General features: G+C 43.8%; 1 protein-coding gene across 1 annotated transcript in view; it reads left to right on the top strand.

Moving 5' to 3' along the window:
- The first annotated feature begins 12,905 nt into the window (after positions 1-12,905).
- LOC103185474 (E3 ubiquitin-protein ligase UHRF1) overlaps positions 12,906-22,571 on the top strand; it is an 81,738-nt gene continuing 72,072 nt past the window's right edge. Inside the window, 1 exon segment of the mRNA XM_042332585.1 lies at positions 12,906-13,110. Within this exon segment, the coding sequence (XP_042188519.1) occupies positions 12,958-13,110 (153 nt within the window). The 5' untranslated portion in view covers positions 12,906-12,957.

Below are 22,571 nucleotides of genomic sequence, written 5' to 3'. Positions count from 1 at the left end.
GAATAGTAATCAAAGCCTCATAGTTTTCTTCCAGATACCATAATACAATCCCACTATGTAACACACACCTTCCCTTTACAACAAATGACCTACTTTCTAACCATTCCATATATGGAGTCTATTTTCATTTGAATGAGGATTGCTTCACTAGCAGTGAGGAATCTTCCTGTTGCCTTGTTTTGCATTTCTTCTATAGAGGTTTCACTAATTTACTACACCATCGACAAGAGGCAGGAGAAAAAACTCCTATATTACACTGTACTACACTACACAAAAAGGCCAGATATTTAGGGAAAAGTTAAGAACCTTTGGATGTTGCAGTATTGCCATTATAAGACAAAATGGAAGATGGGTTTGAATGCTTCAATTTCACCACTGGGATTCGATTCCAATCCAGACTGACAATATAATTTTGGCTTCTTTAATGACTGTGAGAGGTTGAAATAAAATGGGTTTTGGCACATTCAATCCAGTTCCTAGGCAGCAATCTATTGTGGAAAGCTACTCATTATTGACACTATTTAGCCCTCTCAATTTAGCTACCAAGATGCTGGAGCTTGAAATTCCACCTCTTCTTAGTCTGTTAAACAATTTTGGAATAAATTTAAGATCATGCAGAATTGTGGAAAATTGAGTCTTAATTTGGAACCTTTTTAAGAACTGTGGAAAACTGCCTTTGAAAATCAAACCGAATTCAATAATTTTCCACAATTTTGATTGATATTACATTTTAAGACATAAGACCTTTGAGCCACTGTTGCAAAAAATGGAAAAGCGAGGGATGCTTTTTTGAAGGTGGGGTGAAATCACATTAATGGAGCAGATCAGAAGAAGCTTTACACATTAAATGAAACACACTGTTTCTCACTAGAGAATGGTTGATACAAAATGTAGAATGTGGTTCCAATGCAGAGATCCCTCATCTGTTAAGAGTAAATTCATGTGGGTAAAAAAAACCAAAAGCAAATTTACCCTAGTCATCAAATTAAAAAAGAGCTAAAGAATGAAGGAAGGTTTGTTCAAAGTAATGATTCCCGGGCAGGGCGAAACATTGGACAAGTTTCCTTACTCCACATGCCTCTGTTCACCTAGCAGAACTTTTAAAATTTAAAACAATGTTGTCACTCATTCCATGACTGTTTGTGCAATTGGCTGCCGCGTTTCACCCACAAAATATACAGTCAATTCACTTTACAGTATATTGGCCTGGTTGATTTGCAGCCTTAGTGTTTGGTAGGGAACCAAAAGTATATTCTGTAAAGCGCTTTGAGTCATCTCGAAGATGTGACACGGCGCTATATCAAATGCAAGGATTGTTATTATTATTAAAAGTGAGCGCTATTGTGGGGAGGAATTGTTGAGTTAATAGGGACTGAATATTTGGGTTGGCATGGGCAGAAGGTGAAGCAAGCAAATCTCATTGGTGGGAAATTAATTTGCAGCATTTCTAAACTGGCATTCTTTAGCACATTTAATAATATAATAATAATCATTATCATCATCATTATTCCAATTGACACAATTGCGTTTGCCTATAGAATACATTCAAGTCAGGAGAATGACTCACAGGCTTTACTGTAAAGTGTAGTGTTGTAGTGACTGTGTATTTTAAAGGTAAATGCAATAATCATTGCATTTGAAGCTTTATAACTTAATAATTACACATTTCTTGCAAAGAAAGCTGTTAAGAAATACTACAAATTGAGCTCCAGTGTTGACATCAAAGTTGCCAGTGGGAGTACTTGGATTAAAGCCTTGTTAGAAGCCATTAAGAGAAAATGTTGGTGCTGTCCACAGCTGAAAAGTTCACAAAGACAAGGGGGTTACTGGTGCCAGGCCAGAGCTGGCATTAGTGATTTTAACGACAGGCAAAGGTCAAGGTTTTCATAGGATGTAACAAATGAGTTGCAACAAGTGATTGAAAAAAAATTGGTGCAGTTGATTTACAGCCTTGGTGTTTGGTAGGGAACCAAAAGTTCTAAAGATTCATTACTTTTCACATAATATCATTCCCTGCATTGTTTGAAAAGAAGCTTAGAACACTTAAAGGTTTCTTTGACTATTGTACATATCGCATGCTTGTTGCTGATTTCTTGTTAACCATTTTCCAGCCGAATTTCTCTGGGAGCTCGGGCGATGATGATCATAGATGAGTAGAGTATTCATTGCTGCTATTGATAATAATAATAATCCTTGCATTTGATATAGTGCCTTATCAAATCTTCAACACATCTCAAAGAGCTTCACGGAATATATTGTAAAGTAAATTGACTATATTTTGTGGGAGACACGCAGCAGCTAATTGCGCACAGTAGTGTCCCACAAACAGTCGTGGATTGAGTGACCAATATTACATTTTTTTAAAGGAATTATTACCCCTGAAAAAGCGATCTGCCATTCGACTAACAATCAGGTTCCTACTTACTGCTGGGAAACAAAGGCGTGTGGAGCAAGGAAACTTGCTTTAGGTTCCACCCTGCCCGGGAATGAAACCCAGATCCTCTCGCTTGCGAGATGAGTGCTGTAACCAATATGCTACAGGTCTCCACTTGGCAGCCTTTTACGCAGTCCTTGTTGGACAAGTAACCAAAGAGGTTTTCAGCCCAACAGCAGGGGTGAGTGTTGTGGTTGGAATGTCACAGATGGGGAGGATGAGAGAGGGTGGGCCAGGCGTATAGAGATCATCTGTAAATAGGAACATTCTAGGATAATTAATTCTGCTCATCCTTGTATGCAAGTATTTAAAAAGCTGTCACGCCAAACAGAACATGTACCATAGTTTTTATTTGGTAAACTGGGTGTCTGACACAAGCAAATACTGAGATTTCCAAATTTGTACACATGGCAATATTGCAGTGTCTGGAATGGAATGCGCACCCTCTCTCTGGAGTGATACATCCTGCTTACCTAAATCTGGAGAGTATTAGGCACAGATTGGCAAGAGCCAAGGCTTGGGTACCCCAGAGTATATGTTGGGGTCATGCTGGAGTTTAAACTGCTAAAAAGGCATAGCTTTCCAATGAAAACATTACCTGGCAAGCTTCCCGCTGTTTGTCCAGCTCGGCCTACCCTACCCATTAGGTCTTTGGTTTCCATCGTTAACAGGAATTGTGTGGGAAGAATCCCTACCCCCAATGACTGACCTGCCCCTCCAAGTCTTGCTATGGGCCAGGTTGGCTGGGTTGTCATCAGCAGTGCCCTGGAGCATTGCTGACCCTCAGTACTACTGAGACCACCACAGAGGATTGAATAGATTCTGATTAGACATTCTATTGTCAAGCACATTACCTTGTACCGCGCTTACGAGTGCCAGTTATCTCCCGCCACACTCCACTATAGTCACTAGAAACAGAGATTGGAGCCATAAAATATTACTTGCCCAGTCATTCTCTTGAACTATGCAATATGTGTAATCCTTTTAGAATGGATATATCTTACTGACACCTGTTCAGTTTTTCCTGCCTTTTTCATAGCCTTTGTTTACTTTCATTTGGTTAGTTGACCATTTACTGTAGACACAATGATAGGGGACACCTTCCTAAGATTTCTGGTGTGTGTTCTTAATATTTCCTTGGTTGTGCTTTGCTTGACCTGTTAATTGTGCCCCTAGCTGAAGGAATGGCACTGGTAGATTACTGTATAACTCTCTGTAAACACACATTGATAGGGAAGGTGCTTCTTTTCCACATCAGGACTTTGAGCTCAGTGTAGACTGATACTCCAATACAGTGCTGGGGATTTGCTGCATTATTGGAGGTGCAGTCCTTCATATAAGACGTTAATACGAGGCCTGGTCTGTTTGTTCAGGTGAAGATCCCCTGGCGCTATTTGAAAAGAGAAGGGAGTTTTTCCCAGTGTTCTGGCCAACAATCCCCTAAATAAAATTGATCATTTACTTCATGGCTGTTTGTGGGACATTATCGTATGCAAATTGGTTGCCAATAAAATGCACAGTAACTAAATGTACTGTGAAGTGTGAATATCTGGTGAAGCACTTTGAAGTGATTTGATGACATGATAAAATGGTACTTCAGGAATATTATTGTATTTTTGTATTTAGTATATTAAAAGCCGCTTGAAAGTTAAGGCTGTGCTTCAGAATTTGCCAAATTTGGAATGCTCTAAAAATGCTACATAAATATAAATTATCTATTTTTTCTTTGTTTAGAAATAAATAGGGGGATGGGAGGCAAGGCAGAGAGATTGAGAGAGAGTATTCCAGAGTTTGGGGGCATAGTGGCTGAAAGTGCGGCCACCGATGATGGAACGGAAGGCAGCTTAGGCAATTAGACTCAGGTTAAGACATATTTAAATTTAGACTTTTTGTAAAAAAAGACGGTGCCATTTGGCTAAAACAAAAAGGCAGTTCTCCTTTTTACTTTGGCAATTGGATTGGAAAAATGTTTGGCAAAATACTATGAATTTTTCCTCTTATTAAATAACAGCAATACATACCAAAGTGCACCATGTGGATTTCTCTCCTGTAGTCATGCCAAACCACAGTGACTACTTATTGGCTTTCACAAATAAACTAAAGTGTATTTAATTTTAAAGATTGTCTTCCATCAAATCTAAAATAATTTATGAGGATGTTGTACATCTTATTATTGGAAAGAAAGCCCACTTGTCTCACCTGCATTAATTCTTTAGTGAGAAAATGGTGTGTTTTTGTTTCCAAGATAATTAGATTCTGTATTTACGTTTGCTTTGTAGCTATTATTAGGACAATGAAATTTCACAGTTTCAAATGACAATACTATAGAACTGTAGACATTTACAAAACACAAGAAGGCCACTCGGCCCATTATGTTTGTGCTGGCTCTTTGAAAGAGCAATCATTCAGTCGCGTTTACCTGCTTTTTCACCATACTCCTGCTAATTACTCCTGTTTTGATATCTACCTAGTTCCCGCTTGAAAGCTTATATGGACCTTGTCTAAACCATCGATCCCAGCAGTGCATTCCACATCAATAATAATAATAATAACCCTTATATTTGATATTGTGTCTTTCACGTCAGGAGGCCATCTCAAAACGCTTCGTAGGATGTACTGTAAAGTGTAATGACTGTACAATTCCGTAAGCAAATTTCACATACTTTAATATTCGTCTGTGTTTNAAAAAAATCTAAGCCCCTTTTATAGATTAGGTGCTCTGTAATAAAATTGTACCATGAAGCACTGACAATGCTTTTTAAATATTATAATTAGAGTTTCGAACGAATCCTGTCTGTTGGACAATAAATCAGGTTATTTGCTTGTTGCATCTGTTTGCAGAAGCTGCGGAGGGAGCCATATGCTTTAATTGGTACTGAGTGGGAAGAGGTACTTATGTTACAGTTCTACCACCAATAATTTGCGGGCTGTCACCATTTTGAACGTGAGTCAGCTGATTGGACTCCAGCTGTATGACTATGCCCCACTCCAGATACTCTGTTCCCAGGTATCGTGTAATACAGTGACAGACACGACTGTGTCACAGTCTGTCACTACAAGTTGATCCAGAGAGGATGGATTAGATGGGCTTGGGATGTACTAAACCAATCACGATATTATTAAAAACCCTCAGATGGTTTGTTGACAAAACCATTGTCCAGTATGGAGTCCTGTAGCTCAGTGGTTAGAGCACTCGCTTTGCAAGCGAGAGACCTGAGTTCAATTCCAGGCAGAGGGCGAAACCTTGGGCAAGTTTCCTTACTCCACACGCCTAATAATAATCCCTCCAAAACAAAACAATAATAAATTGGTCATTTTCAATCTACGACTGTTTGTGGGACATTGCTGTGCATGATTGGCTGCCGCATTCGCCCACAAATATACAGTCAATTCACTTTACAGTATATTCTGTGAAGCGCTTTGGGACGTCTAGAAGACATGAAAAGCGCTATATCAAATGCAAGGATTATTATTAGTAGTAGTATGGAACTGAGCCCCAAAAGGCCCCAGGATTTTATTCCTGGTCTGTACTGCATTATCTGATTTCAGATTGGGGATGGTGGGGGGTGCTAGAATTGAACTCTGTGTTCTTAGATCAGGGAGAGGAAATTTTTCCCAAGGTTTCTGCTACTGGTTACTGTTCAGTGACTTCTGCTGCAAATAAGGTATGTATGGTCTGGTGGATCAATTTTGACTGTGATACCCCTTAACCCACTCCAGCCTGTACAGTTTCACATATGAAGAGTGGTACTTGGTTAAAGTATTGGAGGGTGTTTGGTGCCCATGGAGCCATGTTCCAGCATTACATTTGATAGTAACTTTTCTTAATAGAGCAAGCGTATTACCTTAGGTTTATCATCTGAAGAAAAGCAATACTTAAGTACTAAGATCAGTTGCAGTTTTAGATTACAAGGAAGATTACAAAGAAGGTACAGGACAGAATCAGGCCAACCAGCCCAATTAGTGCGATCTGATGTTTATACTCCAAATGAGTCTTCACTCATTCCTTACTCCCTCCCATACCCTCTCCCTCATTGAAGATCTAGCTTTCTCTTGAATGCATCTGTATTATCTAATGCAACCACAACTTCAGGCAACGAGTTCCACAATCTCGCTACCCTCTGTGTGAAGTAGTTCCTCCGAAATTCTCTTTTAGATCCCAGATGTGAAGTTGAACTGTAAACTTCAGGAGAAACACAAACACAGTGACAGATTCAAGAGCTGCAGCTGCTCACCAATAGGCACAGCACATGGATTGAACCATTACAAATGAATCATGCTAAGCTTCAGGAATCAGAGGACCCATGGGGTGGTCCTGTTCACATTAACACAAGAGGGCGGTGAACAATACAGACCTGCAGGATATGGGAGGAAGAAAATGACAAAACAAACAAATGAAAACACATTACCTCTTCATGCAAAAATACGAAAACGGAGACTACTGCAACAGGAAAAGACAGCAAAATATATAGAACTCTGCAGATGTGTGTCTTCCATCTGTGGACCAGTGACAAGGATGGCAGTCATTGATATATCTTCAGCTTGGACTATTCTATCCGTATGGAAAATGATTAATCACTGGAACAAGCGTCATCATGCTTAAGGATATCCAAACCAAACTGAGTTCCACATATGTAGGCCATTTACACATGCAAATGCTTATGTGTCTGGGATGCAATGCACACTCTTTCCCTAGAGGGATGCATCCTGCTTACCTAATTCTGAAAATTATTAGGCACAGGTTGGTGAGAGCCAAGGCTTGGGATGTGTGATTCGGGTTACTGCTGGAACTAACAAGCTAAAACCGCAAAGCTTGCCATTGAAAGTGCTCTCTGGCTGGTAAGTTTCCTGCTGTTTGTCCAGCTAGGACTATTCTGCTCATTAGGGTGTTGCCTTGCAGTGTCAACAGAAGCTGAGTGGAAAGAGTCGTTGCCTCCAATAACTGGTGTGCCCTTCCAAATTTCAATGACATGCCAGCCTGGAGTCATGGCCTGGAGTACTACGGGCAAACCTTGCTCAGGAACTAGACAACTGGACTGCAACAAAGGATCAATTTGATTCTGATATTGAATTGCCAGGTATGTCACCTTGGAGCCAGCTGACTCCCTAGAAGACCCTGCTTACCTCCCCCTGCCCAGGAGGATAGTTAACAGTTGATTTTTAGATATGCAGCAAGGTTTGAGCCCTCACTAGTCGGATAGCGGGTACCAGGAACTCCTTTCAAGTCTATTGGTGAGCAGCAGAACACAGCATGAAATGTGTCCTAGCACTGGCTAACATTCCTAACAGTACAGACACCTTCCGACCTGTTTGAATGATGGTTCCATCAGTTGAAAGTACAGAGCTTCAGCAGCAGCTCTGCATATGCAGTACCTCTCTGTATATTAATCAAGATGGACACCAAGCCCCGGCTATATTCTATCTTTCATATATGAGTTTGAGTTTACAAACTCCAGGTTGCACCTTCCAAGCTCAGAGTTTCCTTATCAGATATTCAATGGATATCTACCTTCAGCTAGGTGGAAGGATCTTTACAGGTCATTTTATGATGTTCTCGAGATCTAATTCCAGGCTTACTCAACGCAACTGCTTAATCCAGGTCCTCGTGGGAGGGGTCTTGGCAAAAGAAAATGCCTATCTTGAAACTGACTCCACTTCCAGGATGCTTTATGACAGGTCAGTGTAGGCTGGAGCCCACCCTCCCTGCAGTCGCTTTTCTTGTTTTACCACAAATCTACCTCACTGCTTCCCTCTAGACTTTGCAAATGAGCCATGGAAACCCCCTCTGCTGCATGCCCAGAAGCTCAGAACCATGAAGGGGAACTGCTTACACATAAGGTTTAGACATAACCATCAATAAAATGAATGTGTGTCCTCCATTACTTTCCCCCCCCTCCATCAATAAAATGAGTGCGTCCTCCCTTCTTTTCCCCCGCATCAATAGGAGTATACATCTTTTATTTCCCTCCCCATCTTTCGATGGGGTGGGTATGTGTCCTCTCACCATACCCCCATCAATAAGAAGAGTTGGTACTCTGTTTTCCTTCCCATCAATCAATAGGATGGGTGTCTTGCCACTCCACTCCTATCAGAAGATGCGCTGTATAAGTCCCCCATCCATGTCAAATAGGGAAATGTCTTGGAGTGAGTTACAAGGACAGAGTTGAATGCTGAGCAAAGGAGAGGGGTATAGTGGCCGGGGGTATGTTGAAAGAGGTAGGATTGAGGTGGGACTTAAAAAACAGAAAGAGAGAAAACAGAGAGAAAAAAAACACTAATAAAATTAGTCACTTCAATCCACGACTGTTTGTGGGACACTGCTGTGTGCAATTGGCTGCCGCGTTTTGCCCACAAATATACAGTCAATTCACTTTACAGTATATTCTGTGAAGCGCTTTCGGACATCTAGAAGACGTGAAAAGCGCTATATCAAATGCAAGGATTATTATTATTATTATTATTCTGTGAAGCGCTTTGAGATGTCTAGAAGATGTGATAAGCGCTATATCAAATGCAAGGATTATTATTATATTATAGGATTATATATTATATATTGTTATATATTATAGGGTTATATACTATATATCATTATGTGTTATATTAAAAAAGCAGAAAGGGAGGGGTGAGCAGAGGGAGCAAATGGAGGAATAAGGTTGGAGGAGATCAGAGTTGGATTGGAGTACCAGGGATGGATTTGTATATGAGGGTGAAGATACAGACTTTGGGATGAGTTGCAGCTTGTGAATGGTACGATGAGGGTCATTCATTCCTCGACTGTTTATAGGACACCGCTGTGCGCAATTGGCTGCCGCGTTTCACCCAAAAGATATACAGGCATTCTGCTGTACGGTCTGGCATTCAGTTATTGGAGTCCTGTAGCTCAGCGGTTAGAGCGCTCGCCTCGCAAGCGAGAGACCTGGGTTCGATTCCCAACAGGACGAAACCTTGGGCAAGTTTCCTTATTCCACACAGCTGATAATAATCCCTTAAGAAAACAAATGAATAAAAAACAATAATTTGGTCACTCAAATCCACGACTGTTTGTGGGACCCTGCTGTGTGCCATGGCTGCCGCATTTTTCCCACTAAACATAGAGTCAATTCACTTTACAGTGTGTTCTGTGAAGCGCTTTGAGACGTCCTCCCGACGTGAAAAGCGCTATATCAAATGCAAGGATTATTATTATTATTATTATTATTATTCTGTGAAGCGCTTTGAGACGTCCCTAAGACATGGTAAGGAGCTAAATCAAATGCAAGGATTATTATTATTATCTGCATTGCTATAGGACACTGGCTCGTTGGTAGGACTTATGTAATACTAATTTTAATTTATTTAGTGCCTTTCATGTCAGGAGGGCATCCCAGGGCACTGAACAATCCGGTTGTACCCGAGCTGGGGGGGTGGAGGGGGTTGATGTGGAGAACAATGGCCAGAAGTGTGGTCAAAGGGGAAGCAGGTCTTGAGGCAGGCCTTGAAGGAGGCGAGGGAAGGGGCGACTTGCGAGGGCAGATCAGTCACTGGGAGCAGGGATTCTTCCTGTTCCTAGCTCCTGTTAACACTATACCCCCCACCGCACCCCATCGCAATGTGCTTCCTTGCTAGAAAATGGAAATATCTGCTCCTGTGTGTCCTCAAAGCTGGAAGTGTGTGTGTGCGTGTGTGTGGGGGATGGGAGTTGAGCCTCATGAATGTGTCAAGACTTCTTTCTAATAAAACTAAATTCCCATAGTATATTTAATACAGTATATAAACTTAAGGAGTTAGGCTGCTGGACAACAATCTCCTGAAGTTATTTTTTTATTGTTTTGCAAAACACTTTTGTCGCATAAATCACCAAGTTCTTGTCTCTTAACACGTCGCAAAGCATTCTTGGCGGAACGTAATAACCCGAGCCATGCAGTGTGTGTGTGTGCCGATGTGGATTGCATTGGGGAAAGTGGAGGAGGGGAGGGGGAAGAGAAGTGAAATCAATCTACGTATATTTCTTGCAAGGTTTTATTTTGGGTGGGGGTGGGGGAAAGAAAGAGAGAGGGGAGTGGGGAGAGAGAGATGGGGATGGGTTGTAAAACTCATCGCTTTCAAGATAAACAAACCAACTTTTTTAAAAAAATTATATAAAAAGCTATTCTAAATGAAAGGCGGAGCTTGATGGCTTTCCCCAGCCCGCCAAAAGGGGGGAGGAAAGGGAGGAGGAAATACTAGAGGCAGGGAACTAGAGGGAATATCAGAAAGAGAAAGAAATTATTGACACCCAGGTAAAATGGCATGAGAAGTAGCTAATGGCGCATAAAAGGGAAGGAATTGGAAGAGAAAACGGGGGAGAGTGGAAAGAGTTGAGCATTTGGGCGTCTTCTCTCCCCTCTCCCCTCCGCGCACCCCCTCCTCACTCCACAAACCCCTCCCCGCCTCCCTTTGCCCCCTTCCCACTCCGGATCTCCTTTCCTTTCCCCCACCCCTTTTCCCCTCTGCCTCCCCTCTCTCCCCCTCCGCCTCCCCTTTCCCCCATCTTTTCCGTGCCACCTCTGCCCGTTCCCCTCTGCGCCCCCCCCTGTGCCTTCCTCCCCCCTCTGCCCCCCCCGCCCCCACCTCTCCGCACCCCCTCCATGACCCTCTGCCCGGCCCCCTTGGCTCTCTCTGGGCCCCCCATCCCCTGCGCCTTGTTTCCTCTCCCTCCCCATCCCCTCCCCCCCTCTCTCTCCTCCCTCCCCCCCCTCTCTCCTCCCTCCCCCACCCCCCCTCTCACTTCCCCCTTCCCCTCTCTCTCCTCCCTCCCCCTCCTCTCCCACTCATTCCCCCTCCCCCACTCCTCCCTCTCACTCCCCTCCCCCCTCTCACTCTCTCGTCCCCTCTCACTCCCCCCTCCCCTCGCACTCTCCCCTCACTCCCCCTCCCCCCCTCTCTCCTCCTCCCTCCCTCCCCTCCCTCATTCCCCCTTCCCCCCCTCACTCCCCCTTCCCCCCCTCACTCCCCCCTCCCCCCCTCACTCCCCCTCCCCCTCCCCCCACTCCTCCCTCTCACTCCCCCCTCCCCCTCCCCCACTCCTCCCGCTCACTCCCCTCCCCCCTCTCACTCTCTCCTCCCCTCCCACTCCCCCCACTCCTCCCTCTCACTCCCCTCCCCCCTCTCACTCCCCCTCCCCCCACTCCTCCCTCTCACTCCCCTCCCCCCCTCACTCCCCTCCCCTCCCCCCACTCCTCCCTCTCACTCCCCCCTCCCCCTCCCCCCACTCCTCCCGCTCACTCCCCTCCCCCCTCTCACTCTCTCCTCCCCTCCCACTCCCCCCTCCCCCACTCCTCCCTCTCACTCCCCCCTCCCCTCCTCCTCCCTCTCACTCCCCCCTCCCCCTCCCCCACTCCTCCCCTCACTCCCCTCCCCCTCCACTCTCTCCTCCCCTCCCCCTCCCCCCACTCCCCCCCTCACTCCCCTCCCCCCTCTCACTCTCTCCTCCCCTCCCACTCCCCCTCCCCCACTCCTCCCTCTCACTCCCCCTCCCCTCTCTCCTCCCCTCTCACTCCCCTCCCCCCTCACTCCCCCCTCCCCTCTCTCCTCCCCCCTCTCACTCTCTCCTCCCTCTCACTCCCCCCTCCCCTCTCCCCCCTCTCACTCCCCTCCCCCCTCACTCTCCTCCCCCCCCTCTCTCCTCCCCCCTCCCCTCTCTCCTCCCCTCTCACTCCCCTCCCCCCTCTCCCCCTCCCCTCTCTCCTCCCCTCCCCTCTCTCCTCCCCTCTCACTCCCCCTCCCCTCTCTCCTCCCCTCTCACTCCCCTCCCCCCCTCACTCCCCCCTCCCCTCTCTCCTCCCCCTCCCCTCTCTCCTCCCCTCTCACTCCCCTCCCCCCATCACTCCCCCCCCCTCTCTGTATAAACAATCACTATCCTATGTTCGCGAGAGTTGTTTGGCGCCGTGACCCCGTGTGTGTGTGTGTGTGTGTGAGTGACTGAGAGCCGAGGCTCTGAGCGCTCAGTAAACAGCCGCCGCCGCCGCTGGTGAGGAGCCCTCCGCCTGAGCCCCACTCAGCCTCGGCCTCGGCCTCGGCCCTGAAAAAAAGGGGGGAATTATTTTTCCTTATTACACAGTGCACCATTTGGGGGTCGGTTTTTTGTTGTTGCAATATCAACAAAATCTCTCTCTTATCTCACCTACAGACTGGTGGGTGGGGTCCCCCCCCCTCTCTCTCTCTCCTCCTCTCCCTCCCTCCCCCTTTTCCCCTTCTCCCCCTCCCCCCCCCCCTCCCCCCTCCCCCACACTCCTCCTCGTCCTTGAACCTGTTGTCACCGCTGGTTATCACACGGGGGGTCGTTTCATTAGAGAGAGAGAGAGAGAGAGGGAGAGAGGGAGAGAGGGGGTCCTCATTGTTTCGTGAACAGCGGCAGGAAAACCGGGAGAGGAGAAGAGGGGAAAAAAAAGAAGACGCGAGAAGGAGAGAGAGAGAGAGTGAGAGAGACACAGAGAGAGCGAGAGAGTGAGAGAGAGAAAAGAAAGAGAGAGAGAGAGAGAGAGAGTGAAAGAGAGGGAAGAAAAATGTGGATTCAAGTGCGTACTATCGACGGCAAACAAACCCGGTGCATCGACGACTTGTCCCGACTGACCAAGATCGAGGGCTTGAGGGTGAAGATCCAGGAGAGCTTCAGTGTGGACCCGGACTGCCAGCGCCTGTTCTACAGAGGCAAACAGGTAACACACAGCACAGCACAGCACAGCTCTCCCGCTCACTCACTCACTCACTCGCTCACTCATTTATTTTATTTTATTTTTTTTATTTATTTATATGTTTGTTTGTTTATTTAAAAAAAAATTTTTTTTTTTTTGCAAACCCCCCCCCCCCGCCCCCGAAACAAAATCAAAACTGTTGTGTGTGTATGTGTGTGTGTGTGTGTCAATGAAACTCAACCCTCCTCCTCCTCCTCCCGAGTGTCGCCTTCTCTTTCTTCCCGTTCAGCTGCTGAGTAACCCAGAAAAGAGCACGTTCCTCTCCTCCTCTCTCCTCTCCTCTCTCTCTTCCTCTCCTCTTCTCTCTCCTCTCTCTTTCTCTTCCTCTCCTCTTCTCTCCCCTCTCTTCCTCTCCTCTTCTCTCTCCTCTCTCCTTCTCTTCCTCTCCTCCTCTCTTCTTCTCTTCTTTTCTCTCCCTCTCCTCTCTTCCTCTCCTCTCTTCCTCTCCTCTCTCCTCTCCTCTCCTCTCTCTCCTCTCCTCTCTTCCTCTCCTCCTCTCCTCTTCCTCTCCTCCTCTCTTCCTCTCCTCTCTCCCTCTCCTCTCTTCCTCTCCTCTCCTCTCCTCTCTCCTCTCTCCTCTCCTCCTCTCCTCTCCTCTCCTCTTCTCTTCTCTCTTCCTCTCCTCTCCCTCTCCTCTCTTCCTCTCCTCTCCCTCCTCTTCTCCCTCTGTGACCTGGGATTGTCACCAGCAAATTGTTGACCCAATATTTCCTCATACACTCCCCCCCCCCACCTGCTGCCGAAGGGAAAGAAAGGTCTTTTTTTTTCCACATGTGTTTTTTTTCATAAGACATTACATTTTTTTAAAATATATATATATTTTTTGGGTGGTGGGGAGGGAGAGGGAGGGAGTGGGGGGAAAGGGGGGAAATGTAAAAGGCTCTCTTCGTTGGGCTCTTGTGTGTGTGTGTGTGTGACCTCTCCATTGCTTTTATATATTTATAGTGAAATAAAATGGTTATTTTTGTTGGGGGTGCAAAGGGCTATTTTTTTGTTGACTGCTGTACACACACACAAACACACACACACAATATCCCAAGTAAGCTGTTGTTTTCTGGGTTTTACAGCCTCAGTCCAGCTGTCTGCCTGTCTCTCTGTAAAAATAAGCTTGTTTTTTAATTGTATGTGTGTGGGGAGGGGATGAGAGAGAGTCTGTAAGAATGTTGGATTTGTCTCTCGTCTTCTCTTCCCCCCCCCACTTTACCCCCTCCAACACCAGGGACCCTGCTCCAGCCGCAAAGCTCGAAACATCCCCGGCAGCAGATGATGATGATGAGGAGGATGATGATAATAATAATAATAATAATCGTTGCATTTGATATAGCGTCGTATGTCTTCGAGACGTCTCGAAGCGATTCACAGAATGTACTGTAAAGTGTGTTTGGATGAGTGAGTGTGGCCAGCCATGAGCGCGGCTCACATGTTTACAGGCGGCCAGGAGAGGGGGGAGGGGGAGAGGGAAAGTGAGGAGCATCAGTAGGTGGGTTCTATCTGAAGAAAAGTCCTCTTTTTTAAAAAAAAACTACAACAAAGTTAGCGTTTACCGTAAACGTCTATGGTATTACTTGTGTCTTTTTTTTCTCTTAAAAATAAATGGAATTGGCAGTTTATAATGGGAGGGCGGGGGAAAGGAGAGAGGAAAGGGAAAGCTTCCTGTCTGGTTTGATTTGCTAAACGCAGGCCCGTAAATGTGGAGCAGAGCGAACACACGCTGCCTGTGGAGAAAGAGAGGGGGGGGGGGGGGGAGGAGCAGAGAAGGGAGGGAGGGGGGTGGAGAAGAGAGAGGGGGTTTTATGTTTGCGCGGAATGTGCTTTTCGTCCAGGTCTGTGGTCTCTGCTGCTGCTGTTGCTGCACATCGCCCTCCAGCAGTGTCCAGGCAGAAAGCTTTGTTTAGCTCCTGCCTTCCTGCCTTCCTGCCTTCCCAGCTCAGGGCTGAATCACAGAGTGCAGCGCAGTGCTCACAGGGAGGAGATTCCCGCCTCTTAATGGCGAGAAACAATCAGTTGTATTTTTAATGCCGTTTAATCTTTTCCCTCCCCTTTCCCAACCCCCACCCACCAACCTACGCGAAGATTTGTCGACCTATAATCTTTTTGACCGCATGGCTGATGGCTCTGCTGCTTGGCCGCTTATTTTGGTTGGTTTATTGCTGCTTGGTGGTGGTGGGGTGCGGGAGGTACATAGTCGCACGTAAACGGACTAAGTAATCCAAAGTAAGCAATTAATAATAGTAATAATAAACCTTGTATTTGATATAGCGGCTAATAACTTTATTGGGACGTCTCGAAGCGCCTCACAAGATATATAAAGTGCAATTGAAGCATATCAAAAAAAATTGCGATCAGTTTTTGTTGGGGGAAGGGCCCCCCCCACCCACCGCCTAGTATTGCCATGTACTTATTTGTATGTAAATTGTACAAAGTTCCTCACTTGAAAATGCAATCAAGATATCAATGTGATGCGTGCAAAAATAAAAGTAATTTCTCTGAATTTTATTTGGTGAACTTAACTTTAAGTGGCATAAAAAAATTGATAAACTTTTTTTGGGGGGGAATTGCACTTTTTAATAAAATGTAAATAAGGCTGGGAATAGATTTCCTGGGATCTGTACAGACCACCATGTTTTCTACATGAATGCAATTTGCTGCTGTCAGGCTTTCTGGACTTGAAATATAACTATCAAACTGCAAGGTGTGCATTGTAGAGAATTACTGTATGAATTGGTGCAATGAGACAAATGTGTGTGTTTTTTTAAAAAAATACAAACCTTTGGCTTTGCAGATCTCACCACAGGTTCAAAGGTTCCTCAAGTTGCTTTAAGTGCCCATGTGGCGCGAGAAAGCCAGATTTTCATCATTGTGTTGCCATGAGGAACTCTTTTGTTTCACACAAGTGCAAGTCCCCTTGGATGCAGCCGAATATCATTTCTGACAAAACTAGCCAACTAACTGCAGTTTGAGTTCAGTTTGCACCTTGGGCTTTAGAAGTATTTGTTTTAGAGGAGGATTGTACAGGCTAAGAAAATATTCTGTGTTAAGCATCTTTCAAACAGACTTTATGAAATGAACCATACAGTAGTGTAATAGTTTTTTTTAAAGTAAGGGATTAGGGTTATCTCTTGTTCTAAGGCAAATTACTCAGGTAAAGTTAAACTAAGAGGTTTTGCATATGATTCCCTTTTAACATCCTATTTTTTTTCTTCTTACCAATACTTTTGTTAAGACAGGAAGTCCCAGTGGGATAATAGAAGGAACTGGTTGGGGGTTATTCCCGAGACTGAAGCAGTCGCAGCCTAAAATGGCTATGTCAAAATAGTTTTTTTTGGGGGGTGGGGGAAGAACATTTAAAATGGTATTTAAACTTAGTTTGCAGCTGTTTCAAATACAGCTTTTTTCCTTCTGCCTCCCCACCACGTAACATTAATGAAATTGGAAGTCCTTTTTTTGGTGACGTGTGTACAATCAACATATATGGTAATTGTAAATATAGTATTAAATATTTTCATTGTTTTATAGTGATCTTGCAATTTCTTTTTACATTTAGGATTACGTTTTCACTGTATACTAAATCCTGAATGTAATGATTTCTTAAAGAAACTGTCAACAAGAATTGATTATTCTGATACCAAGAGTGGTTACTTAGTGTTACTGCGGTCTAACTCTTTAATTGTCTTTTGTAAAATGACGTACAAAATAAGAAAGACAATAATGGGGTGAGTGGTTTGAAATATTGCTTTAGGTTTTGAAATAACGACTGAAAATTAAACCTCTATAGTTGATGAATTTTCTGGGCCGTGTGCAATTGCTTTGCCAATCAGAATACTTATTTTTACAATAGAAGTTCACCATTACTTCACAGATTTTCGTCAAAATAATTTATCAAACAATTTCTAAAGCAGTATGTTCAGGCTTCATAAATCAGAATGGATAAATGACTCTTTTACTCAACATAGATGTACTTACTGTTCATTTGAGACCAACTCAAAAAAGGGGGAAATACGTCTTGATATGTCCTCCTTTCCCCCCCACCCCTCCTCTCTGCCTCTTTCAAGGCCTGGCTCAAGACCTGCCTTTTTGACCGTGTCTTCGATCATCTTCCCTCCTCCCCCTGCCTTGCCCTCCACTCCTCTCTGATCCCAACCCGCAGCTCAGGTTTAAATCACTCATTGTCCAGGGCCTGGGTGCACGCTCCTGAAGTGAAAGGCACTGTATAAATGCAAGTTGTTGTTCTTGTTGATTGATGCTGCCAAACTTCTGTGTTAAATTTCTGAGTCTTAATTAACTGAGGGAAAAAAGTTGGCCTAAGCAGGTTTTCAACTATTTAAAATCTAATTTTGGAGGTAGGGTCCAAATTAAAAATAAGTGGGGTTCAATGCTTCAAGACGTTATCCCACACAAAAGGCACTATACAAATACAAGTTTTTTTTTAAGAGCTCAGGAAGAAAAAAAAGTTGTGTTTTTTTTAAAAAGGACTGAAATAAAGCAAACGTTAAAATATCGTAATTCATAATGTTGGAAAGGAAGATTTTTTTTGTACATGGTTAGTATAGTATTACAGTACTGACCATTCCCCCACCACAGCAAGATTACATTTGTTTAGCGCCTTTCACGTCAAGAGGACGTCCCAAGGTGCTGGACAGTGTACAGTATCTCACTCTGTAATTGTCTCACTTCAGTGTTGCAGCATGTGAGCCGAACACTTTTTTTTCTTTCAAAAGCAAAGACTGACCAAGAGACATTGAGCTGTGTTTATGTTGCCGTGCTGCTGTAATGAAATGCAGTGACTTGGTGGTACTGCCTTTGGAAGAACCTTTAGAAGAAAACTAACAATCGATTCTGGAATTGTTTTTTCTCTTGCTCCTGGAGACGGCATGGCAAATGGTGTTCTCACCCTGGATCACTAGGGTGAGAACCCTGGTCACCCAGGGACAATATGCTTTTGTATTGTTGGGCTGCATCAATGTTCCCCACACATTCAAAAAGACAGTTAGAAAATACCTAGTCTTGATTTGCAACCCTGGAGACATCTGCAATGTGAACTTGTTGCCGTTACCCCCCGCTGCCCCCCCACCCCCGCACTATAAAAGAGGTATTCAAGCTAATTCTGGAGTCTTTTGCAGTAGAAATGTGGCATTAAGAGTTGATAGTGCTAATTCTATTTTTTGCCAACAATTTGCTTATACCATTGGAGTATTCCTTTAACATCTGCAAATTATGCCGTAATTCCAAGGTGGTTCAGTGATGGGGGTCATTTGAACTGCGCATGTTAATTCATCTGTGTCGCAGTGTTCATTTTGGTTACTCTTCTCAGCCAGTTTTGTTCGATTATATTATCAGGACAAGTGGCGAGATGCTTTTCATAAATAGATGGTGAGGGGGGTTGCGGGTGCGAAAGAAGCTGTGATAAAAGTTACACTTATTACTATTAAGAAAATAAATGTGTAAAGCTGGCAGCTCCCTTAGTGCTATGTGGTAAACTGCATTTAAAACTTGTCATTTGCAGACTGCATGGTTTGTTGTATTCTTGTGTGTTCTTTTTCCGAGCTTTTAAAGTAAATCAGATTAAATGTGCACATAACATTTATTTCTTATCTATATTCTCAAAATTAAACGTGCATGCTTGGGTGCAAAGGCAGCACTGCCACATGTCTTTGTAAGATAAGACATGGTTCATAACAGAGTACTGTATTTGTGTAATACTGTACATTTTATCCATCACAAAGTGTTACTTTAGCAGGTGGACTGGATGCAGCAGTTAAAATTGCATACAGTTTTATATCCAGTCTAGACAGTTCCGGAGATGGGGGAGTGGGTGAGGTTTTTTTTCCTTTCTCTTTGATGGCTATTGTATATCCTTTCTAAAAAGAAATGGATTGTGACTGTCTCAGTTAAGTTTGTGGTGGAAATGAGTCACATTACAGTACAAAATCTGGCCGTTTGATACAGTTGCGCTTAATTTGCCAGTCTTGTTGAATAAAAGTTAGGCTAGCATTTAGGTAACTGTTGTGAGATCACTGCTCTTTCCTCCTCCCTTTCTCCCCACTATCCCAAGCATGAATTGGGAGTTTTGATTCTTTATGTGAAGAGTAGGGGAGCGAGTGCTTTATGAACCACTGTAAGTTTACACAATGAATGCATTAATGCCAGACTGCCTGAAGTTAAATTAACTAGTTTTCTTCATGTTTGATCACACAGATTTGTTTTTTTTTGGATGTTTGATTTATGAAAAACTGGAATTCCACATAGCAAACTCCCACAATCTAACTTTCAGTAGTATCTTATCTGGCTGGATCTGAGTATGAATAACCATCTGCATCAGGCAACTTGACTCTTAGTTATTGCAACTTTTTTTATATGAATTTAGAGTGTACAATTATTTTTCTGATTTTCTTCCCATTGGTATACACCTCTCTGCTCCTGGCTCTGCCTCCTCTTGCTGGGGTGTGGTTCCATAGGTGCTGGTTACCCTCTGATACCCCTCCCAAGTGACCAGTGTTAATGTGTGGGCCTTGATATTGTCCACAGGCCACTTGACTGATGGCATCGCAGCCAACCCTGACTTCCCCTATCTGGCTACCACACACACACACAACCAGTAAAGGGTGGTGTAAAAGGATCAAGAGCAGGAACCAGGCTAGTTTCCCCCTCCCTAACCCTGGGAAGATTGGGGACCATATATCCTCCTGCTGCAGGGTGAGACCAGTAAATACAGCATGGACTGATTCAAACTAGAGAGCCAAATGGCATAAGCTGCAGCTCTATCCACTACATCACTGGGGCTGTCCATTTCAACATTTATACATTAATGCACCAAGTTTTCGAATGAGGAATGGATGGATATTTGATTTAGTAAAATTTATGTATTGATGTAAATTGATTCTGTATTTGGACATGGCCTATTCTGTGTCTTGTGAAAGGAATTAAAACAAGGCCTGAGAACAAGGCTATACAGTGTATGACTTAACACTGGATTGCCATAATGTTAAAATGGTCTGTGTTTGAAGTGTTTTTTCTTTCTAAAAAAAAGTTAATGCCTGAAACTTCCTGCTTGTTAGAGTTTGTCTTCCCCTTATTTACCTATTTCATTTCAAGCAAAACAGGTTTGAAGGGTGGAAAATTTAAAAATATCTTGAATGCCTGTGTGTTGTGTTTTGGGGCAGAGGGTGGGGTGGGGGGGAGTGGTCACGTGTTAGCACAGTTATTCTCACCTGGCTGATCCTTGAATGTCATGTGGGAATGAATGGGAAAGTGAAATTGCTACATGGATTGTGCTTCCTTGCTAAGTGGGGAAAAAACGACTGCGTTGAAGCTACTCATTCTGATATGAGGGTAGAGCTGGTTCACAAGATTTTAGAAGCATTTTGTTTTGAATGCAACAGAGGTGTTAGCTTTTCTAACACTGACTGTGGAATTTGAGGAGTACTGCTCCTTAAACTAGTCCAGCCGTTGACTGCTTTGTCACTTGTCTCAGAGCAGGCCTGATGAGCGGGCCTGTTACCTAAAATTGACGTGGGCTTTGCGGGTAGGAAGCTCTCGTGTGCTGTTGACCTGACTGCGAGGAAATGGAGGGCCTTGTTTGCAGACTCAACTCCATCTGCTGGTCTGATTCAGAACTGGAGACCTGTTTCTCGGCAATCCTCCGCCATCCTAAACGATCAATACTTTTCTTCCTTAACTTCCCTTTCCCCTCACCTCCTTCCCCCCCTTACCCCCCTTCTCCCTCCCCCGACACTTATCTCAAAGTTGAGGCAAATGAGATCAAATCAGTTGAGACAGCTTAGCCTCGTTTCGTGGCACTGTACTTGTTTTAATCTCTGAGGGCAGTATGAAGCCACTTGGTTGCCTTGGTCTTTAATTACAGTCTGAGTAAGAAATGGGAGCCACTGCATTAGAGTGGTTATGAACCACAGTGGAGTGAGCGTGTAAAGTGTTAGCAAGAAAATTGTTCAACTGCTGACAATCATTGGAAACGTGAGCCTTGATGGAATGAATATATTCTATGAAGGTTATAGAATAGTCTTGGGAGAGTACCAGAAGTCGCTCTAAACTGTTTTCATTTACACTAGAAATCCTAATTGAAGATTTATCAATGGGAAAGATGTCCATCCACTCTAAGTGAAAAGAGAGGGTTCATAGTCTTGAATTTTTTTCACAAATCCACGTTGAATGTCCATTCAGACATTCATGTAATATTTATGAGTCATTTATTACTTTGCCAGAAATATCAGTTATTATAGTATTGATAGCTTGCTTAGATGATGGCAAATGTCTAGAGAAACTCTTTCAGCAGTGAATTGCATTCCATGAACAGAGATGTAAAGGAGTCTGTTTAAAGTGGGTTGTAACTTTTCAAACCTTTCTTCCAGGCCCCTGGACAACACAGCTTCAACTTACTGAACTAAGTAGATTCAGAATAAATAAGTGTTTTTAGTTCATTATGTGTTTTTAAATTTCACCCACAAATAGTATCAATCTACTTTACAATATATTCTCTGAAGCATTTTGAGATGTCGCAACGACGTGGTAAGGTGCTATATCAAATACAAGGATTATTTATTATAAATTAGCATTCAAACGTCACTTATTTGGAGTCCTGTAGCTCAGTGGTTAGAGCACTCGCTTTGCAAGTGAGAGACCTGAGTTCAATTCCAGGCAGAGGGCGAAACCTTGGGCAAGTTTCCTTACTCCACACGCCTAATAATAATCCCTCCAAAACCAAAAACAATAATAAATTGGTCATTTTCAATCTACGACTGTTTGTGGGACATTGCTGTGCACAATTGGCTGCCGCGTTCGCCCACAAATATACAGTCAATTCACTTTACAGTGTGTTCTGTGAAGCGCTTTGGGACGTCCTCCCGATGTGAAAAGCGCTATATCAAATGCAAGGATTATTAATATTATTATTATTCTGTAGCCAGCATAACTGAGAATCTTTCACGAAACTTGTGGATTACTTTGGTTTCAGTTTCAGCCCCGGATCAGAGCATGATCTGGATTGAACTTCCCACACCAATCTAATGAAGGCAAAGCAAGGCATAAAGCTGAAGGGTATCTAGCATTGGTGCACTGGCACTATTCCAAGCTTGGTCCGGGGTATATTTTCCTGGGAAACAATGTATACACTGCTGTTATTTGTGTAAAATATGAGTGCATTTTTGAGAATAACCTTGGTGCTGTATCATTGTGTCACCAGCTCTTCTGTCACGTAATTCAAAGCGAAACCTTGTTAGGGCAATGGTGAAAGGCAAGTTACCTACGGGAAGAGTACACGCAAATTAGAATGCAAAGCTCAGGTGTAATATATAAAAATTCTAAATTGCCATAACGGTGATAAGCATAAGCAGAGATGTGTCCAGCGGGGCACACAATAAGAGGGCGTTTGCTCTCACTGGACACGTGGTCTGGGAATCTCATGGATGCAT

The sequence above is a fragment of the Callorhinchus milii genome, unplaced genomic scaffold (assembly GCF_018977255.1).
Source record: "Callorhinchus milii isolate IMCB2004 unplaced genomic scaffold, IMCB_Cmil_1.0 Scaffold1, whole genome shotgun sequence".
Classification (NCBI taxonomy): Eukaryota; Metazoa; Chordata; class Chondrichthyes; order Chimaeriformes; family Callorhinchidae; genus Callorhinchus; species Callorhinchus milii.
Note: the sequence above shows the minus strand (reverse complement) of the source record. Positions and strands in the feature narration are given on the sequence as shown.